Genomic DNA, 18,235 nt, shown 5'->3' with positions numbered 1-18,235 from the left:
ACCATGCGCGGGGGTGGCGGAGCCAGGGGCCCCTTTGCCTGCTGCCCTCCTGTCCTTCAACAGGGTGTCCCTTCCACTCCCAGAGGTCACGAGCGGACAAGAAGCGTGAGGACCCCACTCACACCCCTCCTGCTGCAGAGCCACGGTGTCCTGTGTCCACACGGCGTATGCCTGCGGGCTGATCTCCTCATCCACGAAACGGGGGTTACAGCTGGCTCTCTGCTCCTGCCTCACCTCAACCACGTGCTAGTTAAGAGAGTTAATGAAGGCCACGTGCCGGCACAAACGCCCAGCACGGCCGACAGCTGTCCTTGCTGCTCCCAATGAGCGTGTCTGGCTGCCAGGCCCTGGCCCACGTGCCCGGGTGACCACAGGCTCCCCCAGCAGGGACAACACCATGCCCAGCACTCGGGCGTCCGCTGCTCGCGGGGCCCTGCGCTGGGATCGGTGCAGCTCATGTTCCTGCGGCTGCAGCCGCCTCCCGGGGGGGCGAGGGCGGAGGGGTCCGTCAGGCCCACGGTCTGCAGCTCAGGGGCTGAGAGGTCTCATGCACGCGGCCACGCCACCTGACTGGGGCCTGGGCCAGCGGCCAGCCACCTTCTCCTAGAAAGGGACAGGTGGCCGAGGTCTTAGCCTCTGTGGGCCACATGCCGTCTGGCCCAAGCTGCATTTGCTTGATGTTTTATTTTTACAAAAACCCTTTGAGTTTAAAACCCATCCTCAGCTCAGGACCCCTCCACAAACAGGCTCTGGTCTGTGACCCAGTTCTGCCGGCCTCGGAAGAGACCCGGACAAAAGCCACCTGACCCTGCGGACATTGGACGTCACAAGCCCAGAACTGCCGTTTCCCGGACCCTCGCTCACGACGGGCTTTGTCCTACTGGACACGCAGCTGTGACGCCCGCTGCCCCAGCTCACTCGGTGGTAAAAGACACAGATGACACCCAGCACCGCGTGAGGCGGACACCCCGCAGGCACCTTCCCCCCCGGGCCGCAGGCAAGGCTGCCACCGCCGCTCCCGGACCTGGACGTGGAGTCTGAGGCGGCGCAGGCCGTCCTGCCGTGACGCCCCCAACCTCGTCAACGTCCACACCAGGAACAAGCTGGTCGGAACCCTGGACCCGGAGAGCCGAGGTCTGCAGCCCCCGCGGGACCCCGCAGGGCCGCCCACAGCACGCAGGCCCAGAGCCGCAGCTCCTCTCTTGCTCAATGAAAAGTTAGCTCCCAAAATAGCCCTGGTGCAGGGCGGTTGCTAGGAAACGCTGGTTGGGGCGGGGAGCTGGGGGTGGGGTGCTCCCTCCTGCGCGGGTGTCCACGCTGCCCTTCCCACCCCCACCCCCACCCCCAGGGCCACAGCGGGGAGCACCTGGCTGAGCCTGTCTCATCAACAGAGTGGCCGGGAAGAGGGAACGCGCCGCGGACACCCCTGCGCACACACAGGTGCTCACAGAACACGCCCACACCGCACGCACACCCGTGCGCACCCTGCCCCCGGCCTCCTGGCTGCACAGAAGCCACAGCCCCGCTGCCACCAGCCCCCTGAAGAAAGCTCCCCGCATCTCTCGGGTCACTGCACACAGCAGCAGGGTGACAGGTCTCCCTCTCGTGGCCAGGGATGGAGCGTGGCCTCCTTACTCAGGAAAATGCCCCGTGGACGCAGGAAGACAGAGGACAGCCATCCGGGAGCACGCGGCGTCTGGCAGACACACCTGCCGGCCCTGTGCTCCCTCGGGGCCCTGGGCGGGGCCGGGAGGCTGGCCGGCCCTCACTTGTCACTTGTGCCAGAGAAGATGGCCACAGCCGTGATGATGGAGGAGCAAGGGCCCTCGCCCCACACAGACCTGGTCCCAGCTAGTCCTTCCTTGACTTCCAGCAGCCAGAGCAGAGGGGGCAACATGGACATAAAACACAGGGGTGCACAGCATCACAAACTCACCCCCGACAGAACGGGGAGGGCACAGCGTGCCCTGGACAGGTCTCTGGGGTCAGCTCCCATGGCCACGCTGGTGACAGCGGCGTCAAACTCCAGAGTGACTTACCTGTAAGTGGCCAGGGCAGAGGGCCCTCCCTCCCGGGGTCTGTCCTGGCCCACAAAGCTCCAGTTTGAGGTTTCGGGGCTGCTGAGGACCTGGGCGGCTCCGGGAAGGTCTGGGGCCTGAGCCTGTGGGGACTTCCGTCACCTACCCAGTCTCCAGGCACCTGCCCTGTGTGGGGTCCTGGTGGCAGCCCAGTGGCCACAGGGGGCCACCTCGGGCTGCAGGACATTCGCCTGGTTGGGAGCAGGCGCTGACGGCTCAGGGAGACCCCCTCCCCCAAACCCTGGAAACCACAGCTGCCCCCGGGGGTGCTCACCCCGCGGCTGCAGGGGGAGGAAGAGCTGTGTCCCCACTTGGAGTTCCGCCTGCTCGGGAGCCTCGGTGCTCACCCCGCACCCCACTGGGCCTGGGGCCACGGGACCCTGTCAACCCAGCAGGACCCGTTATCCCAGCACCGGTTCTAATCCCAGGTACGCGGAGCCTGGCCTGGTCCCCAGTGAGGAAAGGCTTCCTCAGAGCAGGTGCAGACAGGAAAACAGGGACAGGCAGAAGCACCCACCCCGGCGTCCGCTGCCGAACGCGCCCGCCCGCAGGCCCCGTAGTCAGCGCTGACGCAGCAAGAATTCGGGCGCACTGCCCTCCACTCCGGTCCCCGCCGCCAGGTCCCTTCCCAGAGGCAGCGCCTGGGACCCACCTTCTGACACGCCCTCCAGTGACACCCCGGGCCGGCTTGCTGCAGACCCCCCACCCCTGCCCTAGGGCTGCCCTGAGCGCCCACCGAGGCTTCCAGGCACCTGTCCCCCAGCTGCTTCCTGGGGACTCTCACCGTCTCAACCCCGGCCATGTTGGAGAGAAGGGGCAAAGACGACGTGGTGTCGTGCCGGACCCGGGCGCCTCTCCCTCTCGGGTCCCTAACCTCACCGCACCCCACCCACCCCCTCTCGGTTCCTTCCCGGGCACCCTGCTTCTTCTCACCACAGAGCCCCGCTCCTGGGGGCTGACGACGCGCTCTGCCTCCCCGGCTCTCGGCTGCAGGGACACCGGCAGTGGCTGGGGGGCTCATGAAGTGTGGGAGCCACGCCCACAATGCCCCAATTAAGAGCTGCCCAGGTGGCCCTTCCATTCACCGAATGCAAACCGGCTGGGTCGGGCGCCACGGGCCAGGTCACGTGCTCAGGGCCCCACGGAGCCCCCTTCCTGATCCCTGACACCTGGCCAAGAACAGACACACCGTGCTTTGCGTTCTGGGAGGGTGATATCTGGCTCACCTGTGCCCTCAGCAGGGAGTATGACGCCACCCACGGCACGTGCTCCCCCATAAAATGCCGCAGTAGCTGTTCCAAGAGCATCTTCCATCCCTGAGAAGAGCCTGAACCTCAAGCCCCTCTAGTTCCTGGTCCATAATCACACACAAGAAAGAGGTGGCTACCAACCTGCTCCCGGGGTGGGGGGCAGGGTGGGGACAGAGCCCAGCCCACCACCTGCTCCTGTGCCTGAGTGCAGAACGGACCCCACATCGTCACACAGTTGGAGAAAATCAGAAGAAACCTAATAGTTCACGAGTAACGCGAAATCCAAACTTCGATGTCCAAGAACAAGGGCGTCCCGCGGCAGCCACGCCCACGGTCCCCTGCGGTCGGCTCTGCCTCTCTGCGGCAGCAACAGTAGTTGTGACCAAGACCCTGTGGTCCCAGAGCCTAAAATATCAACGATCTCATCCTTCGCAGGAAGGGCCTGCTGACCTGCGTGGGGCACCGTCGCCCACACGGGGGCCAGCAGTGCAGCCCCGGCAGTGGCACGCCTGGCGGTCGCGCGGACACTTCAGCCGCTACCACGGCCTGTCCCTCCCTGGGTCCGTCCTCAGCCCACCAGACAAAACCTCTCAACCAGGGCTCAGCCTTCAGGAGACGCGAGCTGCCCTCTGGAAGTGCTTTCCTGCGGTCATTCCCACTGCCCCCTCCTGCCCCGGGAGCCAGCCCACGCCTTTCTGTGGTCTCCCTTCACTGGCGATCCCCCTTTTTATAACAGGTGATAACCAGACCTTAGCACTGTTTCCCTTTCCCTCCCCCAAGACCTCGAGGGAGGTTGGCAGGCAACACATTCCAATGCCCGGAGCCTGCAGGTGTCCCGTCCCATCCCAGGGAAAAGTCACGTGTGTCCCCTCAAATCAAATCAGAATAGCTCTCCTGTCACGCGCCAGGTTTGACGACAGGTATTAAGTACGTGCCACCGGGGTTTCCCCTGAAATGTCATCATCAAGATACTCCAGTCTTTGCACCTAAAGAAATGGCGGCGAAGGCCCCAACCCCGCCGACTGGGAGCTGCGGGCCTGGCGGGGCGGAGCAGAGCCCTTGACAAGTCCGAGGCCCAGCTGTGCACACGCTGCTCTGCGTCAGGCTGGAGGCGGGATGGGAATGTTGGTAAATAACCCGCCCTGCCCCCCAGAGGCCAGGTTCCTGCTCTCGGGAGGAAGAGCCCGGTCCAGCCGCACAGAGTGGGGGGTGCGAGCCCCCCAGGAGGGAGAGGGACCCAGAAAGCACACCAGGACCCACGCCTGTGCGTCAGGCCTCCCGGAGTCCACGGGAGAGGAAGACAGGGAGGTCCGGAATTTCAGGGACTGAGCGTGCTACCCCTATAATCAGCGCTTCCCGAAGAGGCAGGTGAAGGCGCCACGCAGACACCACGCCACCGAGGTCTCCGGGCCCGGGACTGAGCGGCGCCTTAGCCCTGCGGCTGTGTGACCTTGGCCGCGGCCGCCGGGACCCCGCTCTCCGGCTCTGCACACAGGGGGTAAGGACGTGCCGGCCCGAGGGTGCCGTGAGGACCGAAGGGGCGAGGCGGGAACGGCACCCAGCACAGCCCGGCGCGGCGCCACGCTGATGGTTTGCGACGGCAGCAGTGGCTGTCGCTGGCAAAGTAACTTGCTCAGGCCCAGGATTAGAGGTGTGAACACGAGAAAAACAAAAGCCACCGCTGCCGCTTCCGGGGCATCAGGCTGAACCCCCAGCTTAATCCGCACCCCGCTCACTGGGAGGCAGTCAGACAGTCCCCAGGGCACTGACTGCTCTCAGCTCCCACCCCGGGGGCCCCACTGGGGTCCAGCTGCCACACCTGGACACCAGACTCCCCTAATTTCTATTCCGCCCTGATAGGCCTCCTGGGCCCAGGAGGGACTCCCCGGAGAGTCTACCTGCTTCCCGGCCTCCTCCCACTGCCCCTGCTCCCCACTTCCCCTGCACCCCCACTTCCCCTGCCCCCCCGCCACTTCCCCTGCCCCCCCACTTACCCTGCTCCACCATCTCCAGCAGCCCCTTCTTGATGAGCTCCTCCCGGCCCGGCCGGCCGGCCGCCTTCTTCTCCAGCACTGCTCACACACACACACACGCACCAGGTGCGCCAGGCGGGGCGACCAGAAGACACAGGGAGGCAGCAGTGAGGGGGGGTTGGGGCCTGGTCCCCAGGGAGCGCTGTCCTTGGGGGCCCCAAGCATCCTCACTGACCGTCCTCTTGGCAGGCCCCCATGGCCCCTTGCAGCCTCTGCCACACACTCCTGAATTAAGGAGCCCCGGACAGGCCCCTCTGCCCGCCACCCCCCGGGGCACTTTTCTGTGGTTCCCGTTATTGGCTGCTAAACACACCCTGCCCACTCTGTTCATAACGCAGCTTCTGTGCAGCCGCCGCCCCCCCCCCCCCCCAGAGCTCCCTTCATACACCCCAGGTTCACACTTTCAGGAACTCACCAGGTGAACAGGGAGGGAGGAGGGCGGAACCCCCCTCCACAGCCCCCGGTGCCCAGAGCTGGTCCACTGCTCCTTGGGGAAGCCCCTCCCTCCCCCCGCCCCCGCCCCGAGCACAGCGCTCAGCCCCTGGCCCTGTTCTCCCTCTTCTCTGACTGTCCAGAAAACTATGGGCCTGTAGCCGACCCCAACTTCCAAATGCAAACCTACGCGATCCTCAGACCCTTAATTTAAAAGACGCAGACAGAGGGCCAGCTGCTAAGGCCGTGGTCACCCACGTGGACAAGCCTGCGCCCTGCCCGAGCTGGCTGCGGGGGACCACACAGAGCGGCCCCGTCACAGCTTCAAGTCCAGCAGCCGTGGACAAACAGGTAAGGACGGTGAAGTGAGTTTATTTGTTCACTGAGCACCTACTACGTGCCAGGTGCTGAGCCAGCACTGGGGCACTCACTGGGGAGCAGAACCAACTCCGCGCCCCTCCGGGGGGGCTCGGAACATTCTGTGGGTTAGCAACACGCTGTCGCTTCTTGCTCTTGAGGTCAGGTCACTGCTGCCACCTCACGTCCCCTAATGGTCAAAGTTCCAGGTGTGAACTGCCAGGGGGCACAACCCGACCTCCCACAGAGCTGGGATTGGCCAGAGCTGAGCGGGGGCCCTTCGGGGTCCTCTGAGGGCGGGCGTGGGTTCCCGTGTGGGAGGGCTGGGTGCTTGTTACTCAAGTGGGTCAGCCTGGAGGCCCTGCCTCTTTAATGGGGTCCCTGGGGTCTTGTGTGCCCTTAGGTCTGGGCAGTGAGTGGGTCACGGAGCTGGCCTGTCCCAGCCGGGTGAGCGGGACCTGGCAGGGCCCATGGAGGGATGAGACCCTGAGGCCACTGAGCAGCTCCTGGCTGCCACCGGCCACTAAGCACAGCCTGTCCTTCGGGGGAGGTGAGCGGTCAGTGCGGGAGGGCAGCGCCGGCCACGGAAACCCAGGGACAGGGACGCCAGGCCCCCTCTGGTGCTCACCAGACGTCGTCTGCTTCAGCTTTTCATTCTTCTTTTTCCTCCATTTCCAGGGTTTGAAGATCCTGCCCAGGGTGGCCAGCTTGCTGTTTCTCCTCACGGGGGGCGTTCGCGTCCCTGAGACCAGATATTCCGAGCGCACTGGGGGGGCGGGGTCCATCTCATCTGCAAAACGAAAACCAAGGGGGGCTAAGTGGTCACCAATCCTGCCCGGCTCCCGAGGGGCCACCGTGCTTCCCCAGAGCCTGGGGCTCAAGAGCGCCTCGGGGTGAGGGGCTCCAGCCAGGGGTGCCCATGGGTGATACCTACTGGCTCGTGAGGGTGGGGGGCTGCAGTTCCCTTCTGTGCGCCCCTCCCACAGCCTGCTACAGGCCCAGGCCCAAGTGTACCTCCCGCCACAGCCACCTGAAGAAGCTGAACTCCAGGAAGATGTCTTTCCCACCCCAGGACCTTTGCACGTGCCACGGCCGCCACCTGTGCCACTCTCGTTAGCTGCTCCTGCTCCCTGCGAACATCAGCAGCCCCACAGAGCCTGACTTCCTCCAGCAGTCTGTCCTCACCGGCCCACACGAGGTCCAGCCCCTGGCCCTCCACTCCCGAGGTGTCTCAATGTGGGCACCCGGCCCTCCCGCTCAGCGCCAGCTCTGCCATGGCCCCAGCACAGACCTGGCCGTGCCCCTCAGTGGGCAGCTGTGGAATGAGTCCAGAAGTGGACAGAGCGAAACCACTTTGGATTCCTTCCTCATTCAGAAAACAAGGCCGTTTTGTACTCTCTGCGGGGTGCAGAGAGACGGGGTCCGGAAAAGCATCCTCCAGGAGACTGGTAGCAACCTGCTTGCCATCGACAGGGCACCGTGAGGTCATCGTCTTTCCTCTCAATGGCCCGTGTACAGCGACGCGAAGAAAAGCAGACGCGGGGTGAGCAGGCAGGCAGCCCCGCCGAGTGAGCCGCTGGGCAGAAGGGGCAGCACCCAGAGGCTCAGGGCCCGTCCCGCAGGTGGGCGGGCGGGGCCATACACACACACCTGCTGGCACCCCCGGGAAATGCCAGCGGGGCCCCAAAGAGTGGGGACGCCCCGCCTGCTGGGGTCCTGGGAGAGAGGACGGTGTGGGGGTCCCAACGGGACGTAGGTGATGTGTACTGGTTTTTTCAGAAAGATAACATCTAACAAAACGGTGAGACGCGGACGCGTGTGAGATGACGCAGCGCTGTCCCCACCAGCTCCCCTGACCCCATCCGACGGGCAGCGCTGAGGCTGCAGTTCAGACGAAAATGCCCAAGCAACCCCGAGCCCCTCCGGGGCAGGGGCAGTGCTGGGGACCCGCGTCCCTTGCAGGCTCTCAGACCTAACCCCTCCGTGTCACGCAGAGGCGGCGGCCACCTGCGGTCCAAGGGGACGGGGCCTGGGACGGACCGACACCGTCAGCCCAGCCCCATGCCTCCCGGGCCAGGTGCCCTGCTGCCCTCAGTGACCCCCTGGGGCGGACCCTGTTATTACGTCCATTTTACAGATGAGCAAGCGGAGCAGGGGGGCCGCTTTGTCAACTGTCACCGAGCGAGGGACGCTGAGTGAGGGGTGACCTTGAGCAGCCTGACTCCAGACACCCCCCTCGAATCCCCAAGCTGCTTCTAGGGGGACCACATAAATTTGTCACCAGAGCAAGACACAATGAGGGGACACCAAGACAAGAGTCTAGGCCAGGACGGGCCGAGGCCAGCCAGGGTGTGCGCCCACTGCCTCTCCGTGTGATTTGGACACAAACGTGTGCCCGGGGCCTGCAGCCGCAGGTGGTCCCCACGGCAACCCCCGGAGGGAGAGGGAGGCTTTCGTATCCAGGATGCACCGGGGGCTCTTAGCTCAGAACGGCCCCCCAGGCTCAGCAGCAGCGAGATGCCAAAGGCCGTGACGTTCACGCGTTTTCCATTGTAACCCCGATGCCCCGCACCCGGCAGGGGAGGCCAGGGACGTACAGGTGAGGGAGTGACTGAGCCAGGGAGACCCACGGGAGCTGATTAGGGAACCCCTGCCATCCTCGCCCCAGCCCCATGCCCGGCGTGCAGGACGCAGCTGGTCCTCCTGTCCCTCGGCATTTACTCCCCAACATCCTCGCCTTCCTTCCCGCCCCCACGGACACCAGGTGGCGGGACCAGCCAGTGCCACGTGTCCCCGGGAAAGCAGGCTGCCCCGGAGGCAGGCTGGGCACGACTTGCAGAGAACTGGCCGGGTTTCCCCAAGGCTCAGGGCTCATTTGAAGAAAAAGACAAAGGTCCCCGGAGAGGAACATGGAGGATGGAGCATCGATGGTCGGGGCTTTCTTTACACCCTGCAGAGTCCCACCCAGGACCAGGGGCAGGATCGGGGGCACACACACGCCCCTCAAGATGAAATGAACATCCGAGGACATCGGGAGGAAGGGGGTCTGGGCAGGGTCCCCGCCTCCCGGGTGGAGACCTCACGTGGGTGCAGAGGGGGGCCCCCAGCCCCTCTGAGCGTCCCAGCAGCCGCAACATGAGGAACAGACGACAAATGAGAGAACAGATCCCGCCCTGTCTGCTGCCTGCGCTGCTGCGTCCCCAGCATCCTGACACCTGGCACCCAGGAGGAGCCTGGGTCACCTCCGTGCCCCTCAAGAGTGGAGTCCTTGCACTTCCTACGCTGGCTGCCCCCTAAGCAGCTCTGAACACAGACGGCCTCTCCTTGCCTGCCCCACTCGCCCGCCCGCCGAGGTCCAAGACACATCAAGGAGGAAACAGACACCGGAGCCTGGCTGAGCCTGACGGGTACCCGGCCCTGGGCTATGGGGAGCCCAGTCTTGCCTAAACCCAGGAGAACAGGTTTCTGAGCACCCCAGAGGAGGCCTCCAAGCCTTAAGGGGGGTTCACTCAAACAACCCTAGGAGGCAGAGACGGCCTTCTCCACTCCGATTCGGGTGGGAAGTGCAGGCGAAGGGCAGGAGCCCACGTGTGGACACCGCCGGCTCTGGTGTCCAGGCTCTCCGAGCTAACATTTGCCATCTGGGCGGGGCACCGGTGTTTCCCAAAGTGTGTTCCATGGAACCCTAGCATGGGGAGATGCTCTGCGGATGGAAAATGCTGTCTACGCTAAATACCTTCCCCAAAGGGTCCCATCACGCAGCCTCGTAGTAAAGGCTCTGACAAGGCCTGCAGTAAGTGCTCCCATTCAGCTGCTGAGCCAGCTTTTCCTAAGCAGACAGACCAGCCAACCCTCTCCACGCCCTGGTGCCCACACAGCAATGGCCGCACAGAGGCTGCCGGGCAGAGCTGGAGCGGTGAAGCCGAGACGCAGCAGCTGGAGCGCACTCCTGCCCAGCGCCGGGGAGGACACTCTATCTGTGCAACAGAGAAGTCTCGTCCCCGGTATCTGTGTTCCCAAGATAACAGGGCTCTCTGCGACCTGAGCAGAGGTCAGGCCTCAACATCTCCCAAGTCTGTCTCCAGGCTCCTTCCAGCTGCCTGAGGCGGCTCCACAGCCAGAATGGGCCTGGGTCAATGGGTGTCTCGTGTGCTTCTGACAGCAGCAGAAAAATCGAGATGTTATTCAAGTGGCTTCCCGTCCCTCACACGCACGGTGGAGAAAACAGCACCTCTCACTAGAAGGCCCATCTGTTTCGGATCAACCCCCTACTTCTGCCAACGGTCCCCGGTGCCTGCCAGACAGATGGCCAGTTCTCCCAGCGAGCAGCAGCCCAGAGCATCAGGCGGCTCTGGAAGCCGGCGCACGCACGTGGCCTGGGAGCCGCGGCGGGACGGGGTCAGGGTCAGTGAAGGCGGAGCCCGGACAGGAGGCTCTGTCACGGCCCCGTCCTCGTCCCTCCCTGTTACGGGCCTTTGCAGGACGCTAGGTATTTGCGTGGGTGCGAGTTCTCTTCTCTGTGAGGTGCCCCAGACTCTGCAGAGATGAAAGGCTGTTTTCAGAGACATCTTTCCAAAGACCCTATTGGACAGGAGAAGAATGAGCGTTTCAGGGAGCAGATAACCCGTAAAATAATACATCAGGAGACGTCAGCGGGGACTGTCAGGTCAGACAAATGACGTCGCTCCTCACCGTCAAGGCCCGAGTCCCAGCCCGGGCTTTCTAAAGCCAGCGTGGGAGATGAGTTCTTCTGTAACAGGATGCCAGAGCTCTAGGACAAACGTTCATTTTTAAAAATATGCATGCGTTAGCGTTTTTCAGAGGAGTTCAACGCATCCTAAATGCTGGGAAGATTCTGAGCCAACAGATGTGTATATTCAAAATGTGTCCCACGCTTGGTTGGCTTAGGTCAGACGGAGGCAGATGCTTCTGGAAAGGGCCAGAGAGTAAACAGCCTAGACCTTGCAGGACAACCTCTGTCGCAGCGTCCGGCTCTGCAGCCGCAGCGCGGAAACAGGGCAGCACCTCAATGCTTCTTTGTTTGTTTGTTCACAGAAGCCAGCGGCAGGTGGATGTGGGCCGTGGGCTCCTGCGTGCCAGCTCCTGCCTTAAGCAGTCCCTTTGGGAATGTCTTCAGGGAACCGGGGCCAGTGGGCACTCTAAGAGCGAGGGAGAGAAGGGACAGCTTCTGGTCCTGGTTTACCGTCACCCCCCCCCCATGGACCCAGGCCCAGGCCTGCATCACTCCCGCACCCCCAACTCCGCAGCCGCCCCCCGGTTTCCCCGCATCTGCACATCCTGCCCCACTAAGCAAACAAGGCCTGGCACCACTGCCACACTCAATGTCACAGCGGCTTTTAGGGTAAAAACAGAACCCCGACGGTGACCCCAGCGTCCTGACCTCGGCTTTCTTAAGTTTGTTTCCCACCATGTGCCCTCCCCCGCAGGCCCCAGTGGCAGCTGTTTCTTTTCTGCTCCTGACGCTGCTTTCTCACACCTCAGGGCTCCCTCCCGTGCCAGTCCCTCTGGAGGCAATACTTTTCCTTGACGAACTCCTATCCACCCCTTGTGGTCCTATCCTCCGTGCCCATCTTTTCGGTTTCCCGTTACTTTTTCCCCCCGAGGCCTGAGTGCAGTTTATAACCAGCCACTGGTTTGTGTGTTCTTAAGCTTAATGCCCGCCTTGGCTCCGTGAGCAGGAAAGCAGAGGCCAAGTGTGCCCGTGCGACCTGCTCCCCAGGCCCTAAAACAGAGTCCGGGCAGCCCCAGGAAGGGCTCCGCAAGCACCTGAGAACCCGAAGGCAAATGCACCGCAGAGTCTTCTGTGTCACGTTCTCGGTGCCGGCGCCTGGGGAGTGAGTCTGGGCACATCAGGGCCCGACGACACCACCAGAACAAGGGGCACGTTGCTCAGGTGTGCGACACTGGGTTCCTTCGTGAATTGGACGGGTTTTCTCATCCCGCGGCCCCTGCCTGGCTCCGCCTCCTCCCGGCCCCTCAGCAGAGGGTTTGCAGCCGCTCACGGGGAACGCGCGCTGCAGTGCAGAGAGCCTGCACATGTCTGTGCTTCTGCGGCCATCGAGGCTGCCGGCTCCCCCGTGACAGGCCCTGTGCCGGCCCGGCTCCTCTGGTGACTGTCCGAGAAGCAAAGGGTGCAGTGGACACAGCCCAGCACGCCACCAAGGGTCCGCAGCTCAGCTTTCTGTGAACAGCCGCAGCCGCCGGTGCCAGGGGCCAGTCTCGGGCACCCAGCCCTGCAGATGGGCCCTGTCTGCTCGGGACCTCCCTCACGGCGCCCCCCGCTGCTGGGGTGGCTCCCGCCGAAGCTTCCAGGCCTGGTGCCTCCCCACCCACATGCGGGTCCGGCCCTTTGCAGAATGGGACTCGGGGGTCCGAGAAGCTGGTCGGGACGCCCCATGACAACCCACACACACGTCAGGACTGTGAGCCACGCAGCTCTGAATGAGCCAGAAAAATCAAAGCCTCGTGCAGCGTGCACCCTGTGACATCAGCCTTCTGTCGGAAACCGGGGACGGCGGCACGTCTCATAGCGCCTGGGCAGCGGGGACTGTAAACGGGGCTCCTGACGGGCAAAACCAGATGCGGTGGCTGCCCTCCCTGAGCTCACGGACACCTGGGCTCAGACGTCAATGAATCCAAGGCCTAGGTGCCCCGTGACAGCAACTGGGCACAGGGACAGAGCTGCCCGAGGGCACGGGACGGGGGCTGGGCACATTTCCACACGAGGAGACTGGGGCTCCAAGGGGAGGAATGAGCTGCGTGGAGCCTTGTCACCAAGCAGCTCAAGTGCAAGCCCACGGCCGGAGGGCTCCTCACACCCTGCCCGCGCATCTCCCTACGTGCCCCACAGGGACCACGCGGCAGAGACGACTCTGGGCCAGAGAGGCCGCGTGACTGGCCCACGGTCCCTGTGGACACCGGGCTTCGGATCTTGCCAGGTGAAGAGGTTTCCACAGGCCTCTGCGGCTGCCCCACCCCAGAGAGCGCAGCGCAGAGGACTGCGAAGGCTCACCTTGTCCAGCTGCTTCTCGCAAACTTCCAAATGACCCATCCCCACCCCCTGAAATGCCTCTTTCAGAGTCATGACTCTCCACCTCCCTCTATGTCGCTGGTCCCAGGTCTCCGAGGGGTGGATTAAATGCACTGTTGGAAGTGAGCCCCTGGGGACCGCTTGGGGCTCTGCCTCAGGAGCCCTCTCCCTCCTCATCCACCCAGCCAAGAGCGCCGGCAATGACCGTGGCGGAGAGCGGGAGGGCCTGACCCTCACGGCGCACCCTCTCGTGGGGGCAGGAAGGGTGGCAGTGCTCTCCTCGGGCACCTACTTTGTGAGTCAGCATGCCACTGCTCAGGCCGAGAGAGCGAGTGTGTCAGAGATGTTTGGGGACCACCGCCAGTGTGGGCGAGGATGTGGGGACCCAGAACCGCCGTCACGTGGCTGGCGGCGACCTCGCGCGGAGCCTCAGAACAGCCGGTTTCCCCGCACTTCCTGAGTGACCCCACCAAAGTGGACAGGCAGGCGCGTCTTGCTCATCCGCATCAATCAGGGCAGAATCTCGCACAACCTTGGTCCCGGCAAGGAGCAGAGCAGAGGCTGCCGTGGGCTGGCTCTGCCCAGCCTGGCATCCACGGGCCAGAACGTACTGCGGTGACTGCCAGCTCTCAGCCGCTGCCAAAACCTGGACCAGTGACGCTCCCTCTCTGAGCCTCGGCTTCCTGACATTGGGACGGGATGACCTTAGCTCCAACCACAGCGGTCACTGCCAGGGGTCAAGGCCTGCCTGGAGGGAAGACGTAACCAGGAGCGCGGCCCGCAGCCTGGCTGTCCCCATCACCGTCACTACCATCGCTGGCTCTGGGCTCCCCGGTGGCCGTCCCGCCCTGCCGTTCCGGGCACAGAGCAGGCCTCTCAATGCACGTTTGCTGAAGGCGTCACGACAGCACAGGGACCTTGGCAGAATGGCACTGTCCGCGAGGGGTGATGGAAGAGCAAACACCCTGATCGAGTCTGACCCTCAGCGCGACGGGAACCCCTCACAAAAGCTAAGACCACAGACAAATGAAAGCCAAACCCGGGGTCCCCGTGCGGAATCTGTAAAGACCCGGCTGGGCACCGTTAGGAGGGGTGGCCCCCGGGGCGGGCGCCTGAGGGTCCCAGGAGACACACGACCCCGTTCACAGCTCTGGGAAGATGTCGCAGCACAAGCACTTGGGGGGACTAGGGTCCTCAGGTCAAACGAGATGCTGGGGATGGGGTGCAGCTCAGGCTGCTGCTGGGAGGCTGATGGGGGACTTGGGCTGAGCGGGGAAGACCGGCACCGTCACACAGGCACGAGGGACAGGACCGCAGCCGCGTCCCTGGAGGGCACAGCCCGAGACAGCACTGCAGGACACCGCTCTGTGGGGTACCCCACGGCTCAGGGAGCAAAGGGGCGGGAAGTCAGAGGCAAGAGGCCGTGGCCTCCGCCGGAGCCCATGGGCCCCTCTCGGGCGGTTTTACGCTTACTGACGTGAGCAAGCGTGGAAGCCGCAGGGGCCTGACCCTCCGGCCCGACGCGCCGGCCTCGTGCTAGAAGGTGAGCAGGCCTTCAACGTGACGCCCCTGCTCACAGGAGAAGATGCTCAGACGCCCACCCCAGGTAGCGCCCGCGGGAGAGCCGGGTCAGCGCCCGGGCCCGTGGCTGCCCCCCTGCACTCTGCCCTCCCGCCACGGCCGCAGTCAGCTCCCAGGCCCGCCCAGGACCCTCACGGTCCCCAACCGCAACCTGTGACAGTGCCCATGTGAACATGTCACACCCGTGAAGACACGGGGGGAGAAACCAGCCACCGGAACAAGCACTGAGCAAGCCAAACAAGTCCCCCCAAAGTGTGTTCAGACCCCCCAAACCGAGGCGGAGCTGGGACTTCACGTTTGATGCCACCATTTCTCGGGGTGGGGGCGGGGGAGGGATTGCTGTGTCCTTCGGACCAAGAGCACAAAACCCAGTGAAGACCCCACAGGTCTGGCAAACCTGCAACCACACTCCCTCAGGGAGAAACGCGGAGGGAGAACATTCCTTTAAAGACGAAGAGAAAGGGAACGTGCCCCCAGCGTGCCGCCCGTCAGCCCGAAGGGAGCTGGGGGGGGTGGGGGAGGGAGGCCCACTATTCATACCAAGGGCTAAGAACTTATTCTTTTTTAAAAACCCTCACGCACGGAGCACTTCAACGCACTCCATTTCCGTGGGGTCTGACGAGGAGTGGCCCTTGCGAGCAACGAGGTCCCCGTCACTCGGGGGCGGGGTGGGGGGCTCCCTGCTGACAACAGGTGGCTAGGCCTAGGCCGAGCACGGTGACTTCACTGTGAACGGCCGCTGATGGCACGTGGCAGATGTGACGCAGGCGTGTTGCGTGAGCGTGAACCATCGAGATCGCCAACTTCCGGCCGCAAAGATGGCGCCGTGGCCCCGCGCACCCTGGCAGGAGGGGAACCGAGGCCTCCTTGTATGACGAAATGAACCCAGGCAGGAGCAGGGTCCGGACCGCCTGGGGAGCGCATTTCCAACCGCGCCCGCAGCTGAGGGACGTGTGGGCATCACGCGTGGCCGTCCTTCCCTTGCTGCCACCGTCAGGCACGTGTGCCTTGCAGATGGCCCACGCGGGGGGGCACGCTGACCCCGGGCTCGGCTCCCGCTGGAACCCAGCCACCAGCACAGCGCTCGCATCCCCCTTCCCGATGGGACCAGATGGAAGAGCTGGGCAGGAGGGAGCGCTCGGCTGCCGCGGCCAAGACAAAAGCAACCCACCCGCTCGTCCCTTAGTACCAGAGCTCACGGGCGTGGGGGGCGCCGTGCAGACGACCCAGACAGTCAGGGGCTCACAAGGTGGCCCCAAGTCTCTGAACTGTGAGGGTCCCCTGCAAGCTCCCCGTGAACATGAGCCACCACACAAGTCCTGGACAAGGCGCTGTGGGCTGGGACTGGCTGGGACTTCAGGGTGGCCAACCTTGGGTAGGGGCAGGAACTGAATCTCTGGGGAGCAGCAGGCCAGCTCACCTCAGACTGGTGCTGCTCGCGGGGGCTCCCTGCCCCTCCTGGGGACAGAATCCACACCCCCTCCTTGTTGAAGTCACCTTGCCCAGGTGACTTGCTTTGACCACATGACTGAGCAGAAGGGGCGTGTGCCGCTCTGGGAGGGTGCTGTACATGCCATGACATAGTGCTCCCCATTCCCGTTTCCTGACTCGTGGCCCTGGAGGCACGTGGGGGCTGGAGCCATTTTTAAGCTGGGGTGACGCACAGAGTCCTGTGGCTGTCCCATTGTCCACACACGGAACCAGAGAGGAAGGAAGGTCACGGCCATGGGCCCCTCACACGTTCAAGCTGTTACAGCTGCATGAACCCCACTAGTCCTAATGGCCCCTCCCACCTGCCCCCACCCCATGACCCTGTGTATAGACACAGGACCCCAAGCCTTACTGGATCAGAGCGTCACCATCACTGGCCGCAGGGACCGGCTCTGGGGTGGATGTGTGACTGAGCCGGGCCCACGAGGCTCAGCTGGGGCTGACGTTTGTTTTCCCCCGAAAGGTAAGGGCAGTGGGCTCTGAGAATACGGGCCGTGGGCTCTTCACAGCCATGTGCTCCCTTGTGGGGAGAGTCCGCTGGGAAAGGCGGCCAAACGGGACGCAGAGCAGACTAGGGAGCCAGCCCTGCGCACGCGGCCGTCGCCACGGGACAGACGCCGCGTCCGAGTGGCACCCTGGATGCAGTCCGGCAACCCATCAGGGCCCTCTGCTTTCACGTCAATCAGGCAGACTCCTCCCCAAACCTGGGACGAAACACACCAAGATTCTGCCTTCTTTGTGGGAAGGAAACAAGAGGCTTTGAGAGACGTGCCAAGGAAAAGGCCCTGCAGGTCAGCATGGCCAGCCAAGAACCAGGGCCCAGGGGCCAGACTGGGGACAGTCTCCCGACTGTCCACCCGGGGTTCCCAGACAGAAGGACCTCCGGTTGATCCGCCCGTCCATGCAGATGCGTGACTGTGTGCCCGTGTTCTACGGAAAAACAAGTCTGGAACAGGCGACGCAGAACAAACTCTTCTTTCCCCCATTAACAGCTCTGGGCAAACGGCCCCGGGAGAACGTCCATTAACGCAAATGGGCTCCAGGCAGAAGCCCAAGGAGCACTGGCTTCTGGGACCTGGGACGCTGGTCTCTGCCAGGGGGGGCCCGCTGGCTGGGGTCAGAGAGCCACTGTGACACACCCATGCTCACAAGCGCCTCAGGAAAGACATTCCACGCTCTCGGAGGGCCCAGTCGGCACAGCTTTGGAGCAAAGTCGTATCCTTTTCCCAGAACGATATAAAGTTATAATTAGCGTACAATATATAAATAGGTACTGAGGGAGGCCAGATATTTAAATAGATCATAAAGCTGTAGTTACCGAAAGAACAGACCCGGGTAAATCAAAGTCCAGAAGAAGAACTTGGTATAAATAAGAGCAGGTATCTTGTAAAACATGCATTTCAAACAAGTGGCAGAAATGGACTATTTACGGGATGGGGCCGAGTCTCTGACCTAACTCAGAAGGTCAGGATGTCATGAGCTGAAGGACGGATATGAAGAAAAGAAACCGAGAAGCAGAGCAGGAAACGCTAATGAGTAGCTACTTACCTGACTTGCTAATGGGGACAACTTTCTAAGTGTAAAAGCAATTAACCAAGCCGCCAAGAAAACACACTAGCACGTTGGACCTGACAATTTTCAAAACTTCTGAATGTGAGAAGACACCATTAAAAAAAAAAAATGTGGTGCCACTCGGGGGAGAACATACTTGTGACATGAACAAGCTTTCATCAGCCTGGCATGTGTACCCCGGCACCGCTCTTCGGGGGGAGAGACGGAGGAGCCACTTATTCTTTGCAGGTGAGGTCGAGGCTGGGCACCTTCTCGCTGGAGTTATTTAGCAAGAACGTGTCAAAGCCTAAAGCTGCCCCTTCACCCCAGAATTCCGCCTCTGCAGACGGACGGTGAGGAGGTGAGTGAACACAGGGGTCAAAGATCCCAGAAGAACCTTCCATACAACTC

The 18,235-nt window shown here is 63.1% G+C and overlaps 1 protein-coding gene across 1 annotated transcript in view; it reads right to left on the bottom strand.

The window, feature by feature from the left end:
• Window positions 1–18,235, bottom strand: part of PHACTR3 (phosphatase and actin regulator 3) — a 109,631-nt gene that overhangs the window by 42,558 nt on the left and 48,838 nt on the right. The window contains exons 2-3 of the mRNA XM_090286621.1: window positions 6,779–6,940; window positions 5,323–5,400 (exon numbers count right to left, since the gene is read on the bottom strand). Coding sequence (XP_090142747.1) covers window positions 5,323–5,400; window positions 6,779–6,940 — 240 coding nt within the window. The remainder of the gene's footprint in view (window positions 1–5,322; window positions 5,401–6,778; window positions 6,941–18,235) is intronic.

This window comes from Furipterus horrens, unplaced genomic scaffold (genome assembly GCF_987537825.1).
Source record: "Furipterus horrens unplaced genomic scaffold, mFurHor1.1.pri manual_scaffold_8, whole genome shotgun sequence".
Taxonomy (NCBI): domain Eukaryota; kingdom Metazoa; phylum Chordata; class Mammalia; order Chiroptera; family Furipteridae; genus Furipterus; species Furipterus horrens.
This window is presented reverse-complemented; position numbering and strand designations above follow the sequence as displayed.